The 14248-nt window shown below is 41.6% G+C and overlaps 1 protein-coding gene across 1 annotated transcript in view; it reads left to right on the top strand.

Moving 5' to 3' along the window:
• The first annotated feature begins 5638 nt into the window (after positions 1-5638).
• The window catches only part of LOC124152464 (non-symbiotic hemoglobin 1-like), a 61480-nt gene continuing 52870 nt past the window's right edge, over positions 5639-14248 (top strand). The window contains exon 1 of the mRNA XM_046525407.2: positions 5639-7041. Within this exon, the coding sequence (XP_046381363.1) occupies positions 6797-7041 (245 nt within the window). The 5' untranslated portion in view covers positions 5639-6796. The remainder of the gene's footprint in view (positions 7042-14248) is intronic.

Below are 14248 nucleotides of genomic sequence, written 5' to 3'. Positions count from 1 at the left end.
CATATACACCAACATGGAACACACATCTTCATTGTCATACATACACACCAACACGGAACACACATCTTCACTGTCATACATACACACCAACACGGAACACACAGCTTCACTGACATACATACACACCAACACGGAACGCACACCTTCACTGTCATACATACATACCAACACGGAACACACACAGTCACTGTGATACATGCACACCAACACGGAACACACACCTTCACTGTCTTACATACACACCAACACGGAACACACACCTTCACTGTCATACATACACACCAACACGGAACACACACCTTCACTGTCATACATACACACCAACACGGAACACACACCTTCACTGTGATACGTGCACACCAACACGGCAGACACACCTTCACTGTGAGGCATACACACCAACACGGAAGACACACCTTCACTGTGACACATATACACCAACATGGAACACACATCTTCATTGTCATACATACACACCAACACGGAACACACATCTTCACTGTCATACATACACACCAACACGGAACACACAGCTTCACTGACATACATACACACCAACACGGAACGCACACCTTCACTGTCATACATACATACCAACACGGAACACACACAGTCACTGTGATACATGCACACCAACACGGAACACACACCTTCACTGTCTTACATACACACCAACACGGAACACACACCTTCACTGTCATACATACACACCAACACGGAACACACACCTTCACTGTGATACGTGCACACCAACACGGCAGACACACCTTCACTGTGAGGCATACACACCAACACGGAAGACACACCTTCACTGTGACACATATACACCAACATGGAACACACATCTTCATTGTCATACATACACACCAACACGGAACACACATCTTCACTGTCATACATACACACCAACACGGAACACACAGCTTCACTGACATACATACACACCAACACGGAACGCACACCTTCACTGTCATACATACATACCAACACGGAACACACACAGTCACTGTGATACATGCACACCAACACGGAACACACACCTTCACTGTCTTACATACACACCAACACGGAACACACACCTTCACTGTCATACATACACACCAACACGGAACACACACCTTCACTGTCTTACATACACACCAACACGGAACACACACCTTCACTGTCATACATACATACCAACACGGAACACGCACCTTCACTGACATACATATACACCAACATGGAACACACATCTTCATTGTCATACATACACACCAACACGGAACACACATCTTCACTGTCATACATACACACCAACACGGAACACACATCTTCACTGTCATACATGCACACCAACACGGAACACCAGCGTCCACTGTCATACATACACACCAACACGAAACACCAGCATCCACTGTGATACAAATCCTTTAACGAATTTAGAGTGTAATATAAATTCCTTCACGGAACACATTTTCACTACAATATGTACCCTCGAGCATGGAATTACACAAACTGAATAAATTGCTAACACTATGCAGGAAATACACACATTCACTGCACACAGACCCTCCGGTTTTATGCAGCGTCTCTTTAGCGACACATATTACCAAATCCACCCCAAAAAAATGACAATAAATACCCTGGTTTGCCGATCACCAACGAGAAGCACGAACAAATGTCGACTTAAAACCGATTTTATAGAATCACGTACGAACACACGATAAACACAAAATAAACGAGTCTATTTGAGAAGGACATCAATGGCAGCGTTTGACACGTTGAGTCAATGTGTGGAAGTTACTGATATATAACTATGTCTATTAATCAAATTAAGTAAAATTTAAAAGTTAATTATGAAGTCACGATTTGAACAGAGATAATGGTTATTGATAAAATCGACGTAAAATGCGGTCGATAACATATCTAAAGATATAAGTGAGTGAAATAGTTCTCTATCAGAATGTATGAAAACATGAGCCTTTAATGCGAATCGGATCTTGCGCAACATATCTAATGAAAAAATGCACCAGAGGGGCAGGTCACTGTCACCTTTTCGCGAACACCAAAAAACACATGTTTTGTTACAGTCGGAATCGAACAATGGACTCTGCTTTTAGTAGAATTTTTTGCGATGGAAATATATTGAAAGGGCTTTGTCGCTGTTATTATTAAATACGATAGATAGAGTGAGTTCGAATTGCGTCGTTGCTCAGCGATGATTATTCTGTAAAGGTCATTGTGATGATGTTACTGTCCTTGCTTATTCATCTGTACCCAATGCACGATGTGAGCTACGTGCGCACAAACCAATACATTCGCACACTGTCTTATCGTCAAGCTTATTCTCCTGAAATTTAACAATATGGAAATTTCTAGAAGCATTAGTTCCGTATGATACACATACTATTTCTGAACATGCGCCAAGACAGCTTGTCAATGTGGTACTGAACTTGATTAAACAGAGGATTTGCCCATCCTGAAATGTCAGCAAGCTTTTCAATACGATCGCGTTTCACTTCACAAATATAGGACGTCAGTTTGGTTGTCGATTTGACACAGATTTCCAGTACAAATGTCAGTTTTATTTGCGAGTAGTTAGCATATGTTTCATCAATAAACTTGACGTTTACAACCCTGATAGCACACGACGCTTTAACATGTTCTAAACTGACGTTGGTTGTAAAGTGTTGCAAATGGCGCATGCCAGCTCATCTTTGATGGAACTTGTTATACGTGTCCGACAATTGAACGGTCCTTGAAATAAAAAAACTATGACCAGGTTCGAGCGTTCGAATATTGGAAAGTTTATGTATTCCTGGTGGATGCCGTCGGATCAATCATTAGTCTCGTAAACGATTGATTGTTCGGCCTGGGTGTCGATCAGTATTGGGAATGCCAGTGTAAGAAGATTAAACTCTGTCGCGTTTCAGTGGCTGAGGAGCAGTTTGACACTTGTTAAAGTATCTGGGTCAAGTTTGTTGAAATGATCCAATTATGTTTCGATATATGTCTATTCGTGTTGACTTGCTGTCGAAATCTTTCGAAAAGCAGCTGTGAGCCGTTTCGTCCCCGAATCCATTAAGCTGACGTTTTGCACTTCAGTAATGAGTGAGTGAGTTGGGTTTAACGCCGCCTTTTAGAGTATTCCAGTTATATCTCGGCGTGTCAGCTTAACTTGGGAGGGAAGCCCGAAGTGATGCAGGTCTCAGACGTTTACCACTTCGGTGAAACCCACGAGCACGGGTATGGTGCTGACAAACCTGGAAACATAATTGGGGCGAACCGGCATTCGAGCCCAAAATCATAGGTTTCTGGTGTGCCCAAGGGACGCAACTCTGCACAGCGAATCGCGGCGCTTTAGACAACTGGGCCACCCGTGCCCCCACTTCAGTAACCGATTACTGTATTTGATTGGGTGATTTATTTATTTTATTTATTTATGGACAAAGTGTTCCCTTTAATTTAAACTGAATTTAATGCTTAATTGAAGATTAATTTAGTAATATCACGTTTTGTCTCATCGTGGATGAAAATCCAAAATGAAAGAGGTCGTTCGATATTACCATTTTGGTAAAACCAACGAGCACTGGAATTGCGGCGCCTTAACCCTTTGGTCCCCGATGCACCATTCAACCAAACGAAGTCATCAGGAACAGTACCGTACCCAGTCAATATATTCAGAGTCAGCCTATTCTCTCGAGGTAACCAATACAACATATTCATATGGAAAGTCATCCGGTACGGGCCAGTCCATCTTACTATCTCGAGGCCATTATAACTTTAACTGAATCTTTCCCAGGACAACCATAAAGCCTGGAAGTTGAAACGAATCAATGAAACGTTCGCTAAGTTCTTCGAATTATTTTCCGTATCGTGAATATAGGTTCTTGATGTTGTAAGCACATCATACAGTACGTGACAAGTTCAACCAGCTGCCGTCACTTGACGTCACTGCATTTTAATGACAGCTTGATAATATGATGTGGAAAGTGAGAAAGCTCTTTTCATCTTTAAACTGCCGATTTCCTTCCAGGCACATCATGATCACCTCTTACGTGGGGTTATAAACATGCAACGGCTTGATGGTGATAAGGCTCTGTATGTAATAAACGGAGTGATAACCCGCGCGTATCGTGACCTAATCTACGCTGCTACTCTCCTCCGTTCCGTTTCAGTTCGTTCGGCTGATTCCGTCGCTTACATCATAACCTATGACCTAGTGCCTTTAGTTCCGCGGAGGAACGAATGGAACAGGGAGTCCGAGCCCCACAATTCGTTGAACCCCAAAGATGGTGGATTCAATTCCAGATTCGACCTGTTTACGGTCTTTTGTATCTCAGCACCAAATCCTCGTTCGCTGGTTTCACCAAAATGGTATTCACACCTACGACTAACGTCCCTATTTGCCGACACATACAAATTACCGAACCGTTATGAATTTAAATGCAGTTCCTTTACAAAGTCACAGAAAAGGGTATTAGAAGTCTTACGCACATGTGACCGCATCTTGACAACATTATTCTTCAGAGTGGGTATGTGCACGCGATCATGTATGATGGCAACTTTACGCATGACGTTTGGGAGCTTTGGAGTGAAATTTATTCCTAAATATATGTGGATTGGATATGAGTATGTATACGCTGTCTCAATGTGGGTTTCGACTTTGTAGGACGGTGTACGTTAGAACAGAATGACACGAGACTATGCGTGGCGATGTATAGTATATACAGTAAACTACGGTTATAACGAACTTAAAGGGACCACTAAATTTAGTTCGTAATAACCGTAGTTCGTTATAAGCACATACACAGCATATATACATCAAATGGACGGGGCCAAAAAACAGTTCGTTATATCCGTCAGTTCGTTATAAGCGTGTTCGTTATAAACGTAGTATAATGTATGTGCAAAAAATCTTTGACAAACCGCACTGCAAATCTGACAATGTGTACCATCTGTTTGTTTGTTTGCTCTTTTACGCCGCACTCAGCAATAGTACAATAAGTGTGACCAAGTGTTCTATTTGTGGACAAGGTGTGCTATATAATGTCACGATTTATACTTTATACGCGACAGTGTGTACTAAATATGTGACCGCGTGTACTGTTCTGCGTAATGGCGAACCGAATGAACGTTTTAAAAGCTGACCCTCTCAAATATAATCTAATGATTCTGAACGTGCCATGCTTAACTGCTCTTAGTCCACAATGCTATTACTCGCTTTTTCATATTCTTTCATTCCTTAAGAGCAATATGTATGACCGCTTGAAGGGACGCCTAAACTCAATAATACACGTGAGCCTGAAAAACACAGCAGTTGTCCGTCAACCTCAAAACGCGTATATTGATCGAACGTAGCGGTGTCGGTTCCGAGAACAAGAACCGAAGCCGTATTTGTCAGTTTCATTAATACGTATAGAAGAAAGTTAGACTCTGTTCTGTGGCGTTTTGTTGTTGATTCCACCGTTATAATATTCCTAAAATTACCGTTATGTTTTGCACTGTCGGTAGTCGGCACTAGCAGCGGGCAGTACATGATCGCCAGTGTGCTGTTATCAGACAACAGCATGGGTTCTGCAGGGACGTGAATAAGGCTGACGAAAGAAGTATCAGGTGGACATTTAAAACCTTTGCTGGTTTCCACAGAAACGTTTCAGATACTTTCTAAGGGTTCTTCCATCTTGAACATAATTGTGTGTAGCCATGTGGCGTGCGTCGTGTTGATGCCGACCTTGCAGTAGACATCGACGCTGCCGCGGTAACACCACGCCTCGGGTAAATTGATTCACACTTTAGTTAAGTTTATCAATTTCCCTATCTTCATTCAAAGCAGAAAGCAGGTCTGGGAGCATTGCAAGGCTTGATACAGATCCCCACGTGCCTCAACCCACCGCACAGGGTTATCACGAATGCGCTGGTGTATGTCAGCGCATTAAATGATGACCTTATCCACAGGTGGGATATAAAGCTTGCGTGCACAGCAACAGGTAAACACATCGGCATTGCCCAGCGCAGTCTTAAAGGCCAGCTGACCTGGCAGGTCCTCGACTGAGTATTAACAATAGCGGGCAGGGCCTGGGTTTCCAGGAACACGTTCTTCAGCTGGAATTGCCGCGTGAAGTAAGAACGACATCATTTGATAGCGTTGCCGGAGTAATGAAGCTAAGTCCCGCGCAGTGCCACAGGTATGCAACCAACCTTTACAAGTAAGCCTTGTCTACCACTTCCAGGTATTTAGGAACCGTCACACGTGGACCGGGGCTACTGCAGTTTGACTTGCAAAAAATGAAGCTGACAATCTGTTTGAACTTAACTCTCTGATCACAGATTTAATACACCGGATGTTCAACTTTTCATGGGGAGTCTGTTTTTGTTGCAAAAAGGCTTAAGTTTCCCGGCAACTGCAAACAGTAGGTCCGAGTTTATTATGTCGTGGTCGAGTTAATGCGGTAAAGGGATGACGCGGAACATGTTTATTACTTGGCGAAGGTTTGAAGGACCAGCGAAATAGCAAATCATATCGTGTTTTGCTGCTGTCAAGTGTATCCATTTTACCCATAACGTGCAGTCGGTAAGGGAGATCGCTTTATTATTGCCGTGAGAAGACGCGGATGACACATAAGGTTTCTGCGCGAGCCTGACGTAGGCACCGCGTGTTATGATCAATACCGGTGTTTGTTCAATGGTGGTGTTTGAAGATTAATTGTCACTATGATGTGACTGTGAACCTGACATCGGACGTTGTGGTGTACACCACGTGGATACAAGTTGCTGATAGTGTTATCCGTCCATCGGACAATCTGCCTTGAAAATGATGGGATGTTTTAATTCCAAGAAACTCAAATCTATGACAATACGTTCAGATAGCAAGCGATCCAGGGGGAGCGGAAAGAAATACCTCCCCCAGGATACAGGGGAGGGGCAGGCTGTCCCCTCCCCTCGGGGTTTACCTGAAGAACGACCCGAGTTTACAGAGAGACAGAAAGAGATTGTGCTGGACACATGGCAGATCATTCAAAAAGACATTGCCCGAGTTGGAGTGGTCATGTTTATGAGGTGAGTTCAAAACGATTTCATTGTACCCTGTTATTTGCTTCACAAACATGTCATGTGGAATCTTGGCCGAACTACTAATTATCGGGATTGTAGAAGCTACGCGAACAGATGAGCTATATTTGTGTAGCAGAATATCGACTGTTAGCGTGAAGCTACTCCCGATAACAAGTACAGAAATAACACAGTTGTAAGGCACCAGTATTAACTCTGCCAACTTGCAGGTTTTCTTGACATTGCTAAATTCAGGTACGATATTAATCTTTCTTATTTCATCGAGGTACTCTTAATTTTTTAAATCTTCACATTTGGCATTTATCATTAATATATGGAAGTAATTCAATCCGGTTATCACAAGCTGTTCTTTATAAAAAAAGGACAAAATATTGAAGATAGTGTTGGAAGCAATCTGAGAGATATAAACAAGGTATGGCACTACATTTAGGGGACACAAGGGTTTATGTTAGATTATAGATAAACTGGTATTAATGATTTTTTGACAGACCGTTATGTTAATATCAAAAAGATTATTTACATTAAATCAGTTGTAAGCTACATTTGTGGAACCGACAGACCAGCACAGTGTTCTATCATGTGTTTTGTTATATAAATGAGTGAGTGGTTACATTTTACTTAGTATAGGGTGGAAGCCAAAATCAATGCAGGTTGTAAAATATACCACATTGATCAAGGATGTCTGCTGAGATGCAGTGTTCACTATGCAACGCAAACTGTAGTGTATCAGTCCTTTTGAAACAAATGTTAAGTCAATCCATCGCCATAACTAAACGCTGCAGTGGACAATCAGGGAGTCAAATCGCCAAATACAGTGAATAATACATATCAACCAAAACGTAAAAAAATCAGTAATGCTAACCGGTAAAAGTGAATGAGTAGCGCCGAAACGTCCTTTGAATAATGACTTCGCTGCATTCTTACCTCATTTCATTTCATATCAGGTCATCAATGGAATGTCACTGCTTGTAAATGAAATGCGTAAATGCAACAGTTTTTATCTATTTGCTAAAAAAACATAAGCCCTCTAACCCTAGCCCATTGAAATGATAAAGTTGTCTAATAAATAATCATTTTATCCATATGTGGGTATAATAATTTAAAAAGTTAATACTTTTACTTATCCCTGATGAATGTTACACTGTAAAGACAGTGAGTGTTTGGCGCGGTAGATGTTAAGTGCGCCTTGCTCAATAAATTGCACACATCGCATTCTCCTTTCAACCGGAAAGTTAGATTACCTCCTCAAGATTTTCAAACTACGATTCGGAGAATAGGTTTAATACTCTGAATACAGAACAGTAGATATCCATAAATCAGGAATTGATAACTCAACGGGCATAATCGGGATTCGAACAAAATCAAATAGCGGATCCTTAAGACCCATTTCTGTAGAACAAGCTACACCCTCAAACCACTGGTCACCCGTCCCTCTGTTGTTATATGTCTGAGTGACGTGTGGACAATATCTGAAGAAGAAACACAATTCTTAAAGACGTTTGATCTGAGCCTCTGACAAACATAGTCAGTGCCTGCAGCACACGGTAACGGCACCTGAATTGATGTTTCTCCATCTATGGCTCTATTGCTGGCAGTTCATTGATTTGTTTTCCCTCTGTAAGACAAAGCTAAGCCACTCTTGTCTCATTCTTCCCATCGCAATTGTTTGGTTGTTATATACACTGTACTATATTTCACATATTCACAGCCTTTGGTAGGTTCAATGTTCCATTTATATGTAGTTTGGTCGTCATTATAGGACATACTTGTGGTGTTTATGTCTTGGGTTTACCTGTTGACACGATTTACCATCTTGTAAGTTTTGTACGAAGGAACACTTAACTAAGTTTTTGTATAGTTCATACTGATGAGGCCAGTTTCTGTGTGACTGAATCACTTGCATTCAGAAGACATTGAGTATAGAGGTAGATGGATCGTGAGTGAGTGGCTAATCGGCGTAATTTATCGGCGTATTCAGCATTCTATACAAATGGAAACATAAATGACGTTTTCTTTATATTTCCATAACAAAGTTTTGAAATTGTACCGTGTTTAAATTCTCTGATGGAAAACTTTGATATCTACAAAGTAATATGCTCGTATTAAATGCAAAAAAAACCAACGAAATCGATTGTCTATATAATGACAGGTTTTGCAACTGGTCACAGCGATGTTTATCTGACAACCCTTTCAGCTACACCCTTTTCTTTGTTTTGTATGCTGTGAGTGAGTGAGTAAGTGAGTGAGTGAGTGAGTGTTCCAGATATATCAAGGCTTGTCAGCTTCATGCGGCAGGAAAGTCCGAAGTGATGCGGGTCTCTTTGGTGAAACCCTCTAGCACGGATATGGTACTGACGAACATTGAGACATAATCGGGGCAAACCGGGTTTCTGGGGTGCCCAAGGTATGCAACTCTGCACAGCGAATTGCGGCACCTTAGACGACTGGGCCACCCTTGCCCACTCCTTGATCAGTAATCGTCTTTGCATGAGTGAGCGAGTTGGGTTACACCGTTTTGGACAGTGTTTCAATGTATTATAGCAGTCGCAGGTGTACTGTGAGCCGTTATTGCCTGACAGACATTATGTATAACGGGGTTCTATAGTCACCCATGGTACCAGCTGTATCAGATTAGTTCGTTTACAGTATCACACTAAACAGGTCCTATATTGCTTGTATAGTAGCAGATGATTTGAAACATGTTTAATTTAAATTTAATTTAATTTATATTGGGGTCAGTTGTTGCAAAGACATCTGTCATCGAGAATAAGATAACCTTCTGATTTCAACAGGAGATGAGGGTGATATTTAGACTAAAATCCAGAATAACATAAAATGGATGCCCCGTCCGACTCAATAGACCCTTAAGTACGTGTATGCATACCATACCACATGGAGCATCTTGGCTTTTTTTTAGAGGCAGTGGGGTAATTTAGTGGGTAAAGCGTTCGCTCGTCACGCCGAAGCCCTGGTTCGATTCCCCACATGTAAAATGTATGAAAATCATTTCCGTTGTCCCCCGCCGTGGCATTGCTGGAATATTGCTAAAAGCGGAGTGAAAAAAACTCACTCACCCATATCTTATTTTAACAGGTAGTTTGTAAACATGGACAAATCACGTATTTCCATGAATGGTTTCATACCAATGAGAAAGCTGTACTTTAACCACGGTGTGCTCTTTCACATAGAAACCTAACGTCTTGACATCTTATTCTTTGAACAAAGCATGTTGCAGTTAGGCCTTCTGCGATCGTGCTACCCTGCTTGTCCACGTACTTGATGCATTTACTCCCTACGTGATGGGGAGGTTATCAATTTCCCATAACCAATATTGTATGAGCAAATATTGGTTGAGCTTCACCGTTGATTCTGTTTCCTTGCTGGTGGTACCTGCAGGCCAGCGTGGTGACGCAAGTGACGGTGTAACATTTAATTCCAGCTTGTACAATCATTTTAGACACAAATGACATGTCTGCACAAGCCCTTTTTTCACCAGCGAGGTGCATGTTCTACAGTTTATTTAAGAATTGACTTGAGTGTGTTTAGTGTTTTTGAAAGATTGAACGTTTAAACCTGTGTGCACCCTGTGCAAATCCGTGTTGGGGTGCACGCCAAGTGTGCACACTGGTTGTTTCGCAAAAAGCATGTTGAAGTCAATTCATTCGTATTCCTAGTTCGGTCATTTTACTGTAGTTTTAATTGAGCCATAGATCAGACGAAGGGGTGTGTGTGTGTGTGTGGGTGGGGTGGGGGTGGGGGTGTGGGGTGGGGGGGGGGGGGGGGGTGTGTGTGTGTCACGGAACACAAGTGCATGATCACTCACGAACCCAGAAACGTGCTCTCTGACATAAGCTTAAAGTTAGCATTGGTTTATATATATATATATATATATATATATATATATATATATATTCAAAGGCACACTTTGAGCCATGTCACATATTGTAGACACTTATTACAAGTTCAATGGCGTGGTAGCCGAGGGGTCACGCCAAAGATAAACAAGATCTCTTTGGCCCAAGAATCATTCCGGGGATACAACTGCTACGTTCCTCGGTTTCAATTATTTTCAGTTATTCAGTTATGTGCAAACATCGAGTACACACTGATACAATGACAGGGCTAATAATATTGCATTGCTTTGCGCTGCCTAGTCATACACCCACCCAGATCTTTGCGGAGAATGTGAAGACTCCCCAAATATGAATAGGCAGGCCAACAATAATAACTGTACAGACTGCTTTTTTATAATTACCACAGAAAAACTGTAGACAACAGTACGAAATGAGCGACATCGTTCAGCGCAAAAATGCAACACAAACCCCACCCATTCTGTTATTAGCCAATCAGGAAACTGTAGTGCGTTAGGCGTGGCCTAATTTTTCGGTTTATGCGAATTAATTGCCTGGTTAACGGAATCTCTTGCTGTTTATTTGTATTTTCTTTATCATGACGTTTCGCCTCATAACGCCATGTGATCCGACTGTAAACTCACTGGAACATTATGTTTACGCCAGTGTATGTTTACACACGACCATGCCACCACGTACTCCCCAATGGATAAAGTCATGTTCGAATCTTAAGGAGACCTAAGTATCTCATACAAAGTTATATTTATTGCTTTAATAAAAATTCTTGCCTGGCACACGCGATTTCAACAATTTTTTATGTTCAGAATAAAGTAGTCCTTTCAACTGTCAGGTAATAGGCAGATTTAATGCAGCACTGGCATTGGAGAAGTACACAGTAGATTTAAAGCAGTCAGGACGTTTGAAAGGAATCCGGTAGATATAATGTAATTCAATAGGTGCCCGGAGATTCCCTGTACTATTAGACCTGATATCCATGACATAGTTTTGGATATTATAATTATTGATATATTCAATATAGAACGTTGTTCCTTTAAATGTCATTCGTATTCAATTGAGCCATAGATCAGACGAAGGGTCACGGAACACAAGTGCATGATCACTTACAATCCCAGAAACCGGCTCTCTGACATAAGCTTTAATTTGGCATTGGTTTGGAAGAAGTATAAGTATATTGTATATAAGTATATAATTATATCGAACAACAAGTGTATATTATCGAGCATGGGTTCGTCAAACCAGTGGTTGATAGCATGAACAACGTCATTGGGGTACAAAGGCACACTTTGAGCCATGTCACATATTGTAGACACTTATTACATGTTCAATGCCGGGGTAGCCTAGGGGTCACGCCAAAGATAACAAGATCTCTTTGGCCCAAGAATCATTCCGGGGGTACAACTGCTACGTTCCTCGGTTCAAATAATTTTCAGTTATTATGTGCAAACATCGAGTACACACTGATTCAATGACAGGGCTAATAATATTTCATTGCTTTGCGCTGCCTAGTCATACCCACCCGGATCTTTGCGGAGAATGTGAAGACTCCCCAACACTGCAGCCTTCTGCATTACTCAGATTGTCAGACAGGCTGTATTCGTGGCAGCACACCAGAGTACTCTCCCAATGTCATTCAACAGATTGGGAGGTACCAAACCTAAGGCACCGAGGACAATGGGGAGTCGGACAACTTCGTACTTGAGATGCAAGCGTGACATTTCGTAAGCGAGGTCCGCATATTTGCCATGTTTTTCCTGAATCTTGTCAATCACATTAGTGTCAAAAGGGACAGAAATTCAATGATTAAAATGATTTCATTGGATTTATAAAAAAGGACAGGATCAGGTTTATTGGTCTGGATACGTCTGAGGCTGTATACGGGCCTAATCCAAAGAATTTTGTATGTATCATTTTCCATTACGCCCTCTACAATTCTGGGTCGTACCACGGATGGACCTCTGTGTCAAAACCACAAGCATGCATATGGCGAAGACGGTAATAAAATGTCCAGTCCATCATGTCGTTTAAGATACTGTATTTGTGCCAAAGCTGGGCATCCACTGACAATGTGTTGGACAGTCTACATGATTTATTAGATCATCTACATTTCACATTTACATTTTGATGTACACTTTGAGTGGGAAGTGACTGGTCCTGGGCAACAAACAGAAAGCCATCTGTTTCAGTTTTCAGGCAGCCGATTTCATCCAAGCGAAGTACTCTGCAGGGTTGCTGATCTTATCAACACACTACACATAAACGCGATGCAGTGGTCGTTCATATAGCCTCTCCTTGAATAATTCAGTCTGGGCGGACTTGATATGGCACTTTGCTTGGTTGAAACTTATTTCTGTACCATCCAGCAGTACGGAACCATCAACAAAATCAACATTAACATAAAGATTGTGTCCAACAACCTTGGCTCGTTTAAGGACACTTTCGAATGTCTTGTTTTCATCATGAGTCTTGACATGCTTCACAAGAGGAAAATCAGACAAATAAATGTGTGCAACAGTGCACCATACAATTCTGCGAGCAGATATTCAAGATATATTGCCTGGTGCTATATTTAAATATTTACTGATATATTCCATACGAGACTCTGTTTCTGGAAACAATTTCCGTATCCCTAGTTCGGCTTTCAACAGATAATTAAACTGATCACAAACATGTATTATATTGTAAGGTTTTTAACGCCGATGGCAAACCAAAGAGTTGACGGTAACGTGCAAATGCGGGGACTATTATGGAACCAGCGTTTCTTACTGTCCTAATGCGTGCCCCGGGGTCTCGGAAAGATGCTTCGCGCCATGGCCACACAGGCGATATCCTTACCCAAACATCATCGAGTAATCAAGTTGCCACTCGTGTCTCATCCAAACCACTGCAAGGTGATACCTGTCTTAAGCCTATTTTCTTAACACGTCACGGCCGTGAGTATATGTCTTAATAACACGCCCTTGCTGTCAGAGATAGCGCCATTGGCCACAGTCCTCTGTAATGTAGTGTCTGATCCTACTAACTGACGAGATAGACATGTTCCATACTTTTAGCTTGACTGTCTGGAAATGTTCCACCCTGTGGCAGAATGAATGCTGAGAGGCAAGAATCCGAAGAGTAGTTAAGGTGGCAAGAAGAAGAAGATTCTTGTTGGTTAATGACCTTGTTTAATGAAAATTATCAATAGTCGTATGTATGAGGGTAAAGGATTCTTTAGAGTACTCATAAACAAAACTAGTTCAAATTGGTTCACTAAATCCCGGATCGTTCCTTGCTTGCAATGCATGCCCACTATTTTGAATTTATCATGTACTCATTGCGTAATA

The sequence above is a fragment of the Haliotis rufescens genome, unplaced genomic scaffold (assembly GCF_023055435.1).
Source record: "Haliotis rufescens isolate VD_foot unplaced genomic scaffold, xgHalRufe1.0.p SCAF_74, whole genome shotgun sequence".
NCBI classification, from domain to species: domain Eukaryota; kingdom Metazoa; phylum Mollusca; class Gastropoda; order Lepetellida; family Haliotidae; genus Haliotis; species Haliotis rufescens.
The sequence above is the reverse complement of the archived record's forward strand: the minus strand, read 5'-3'. Positions and strand labels throughout refer to the sequence as shown.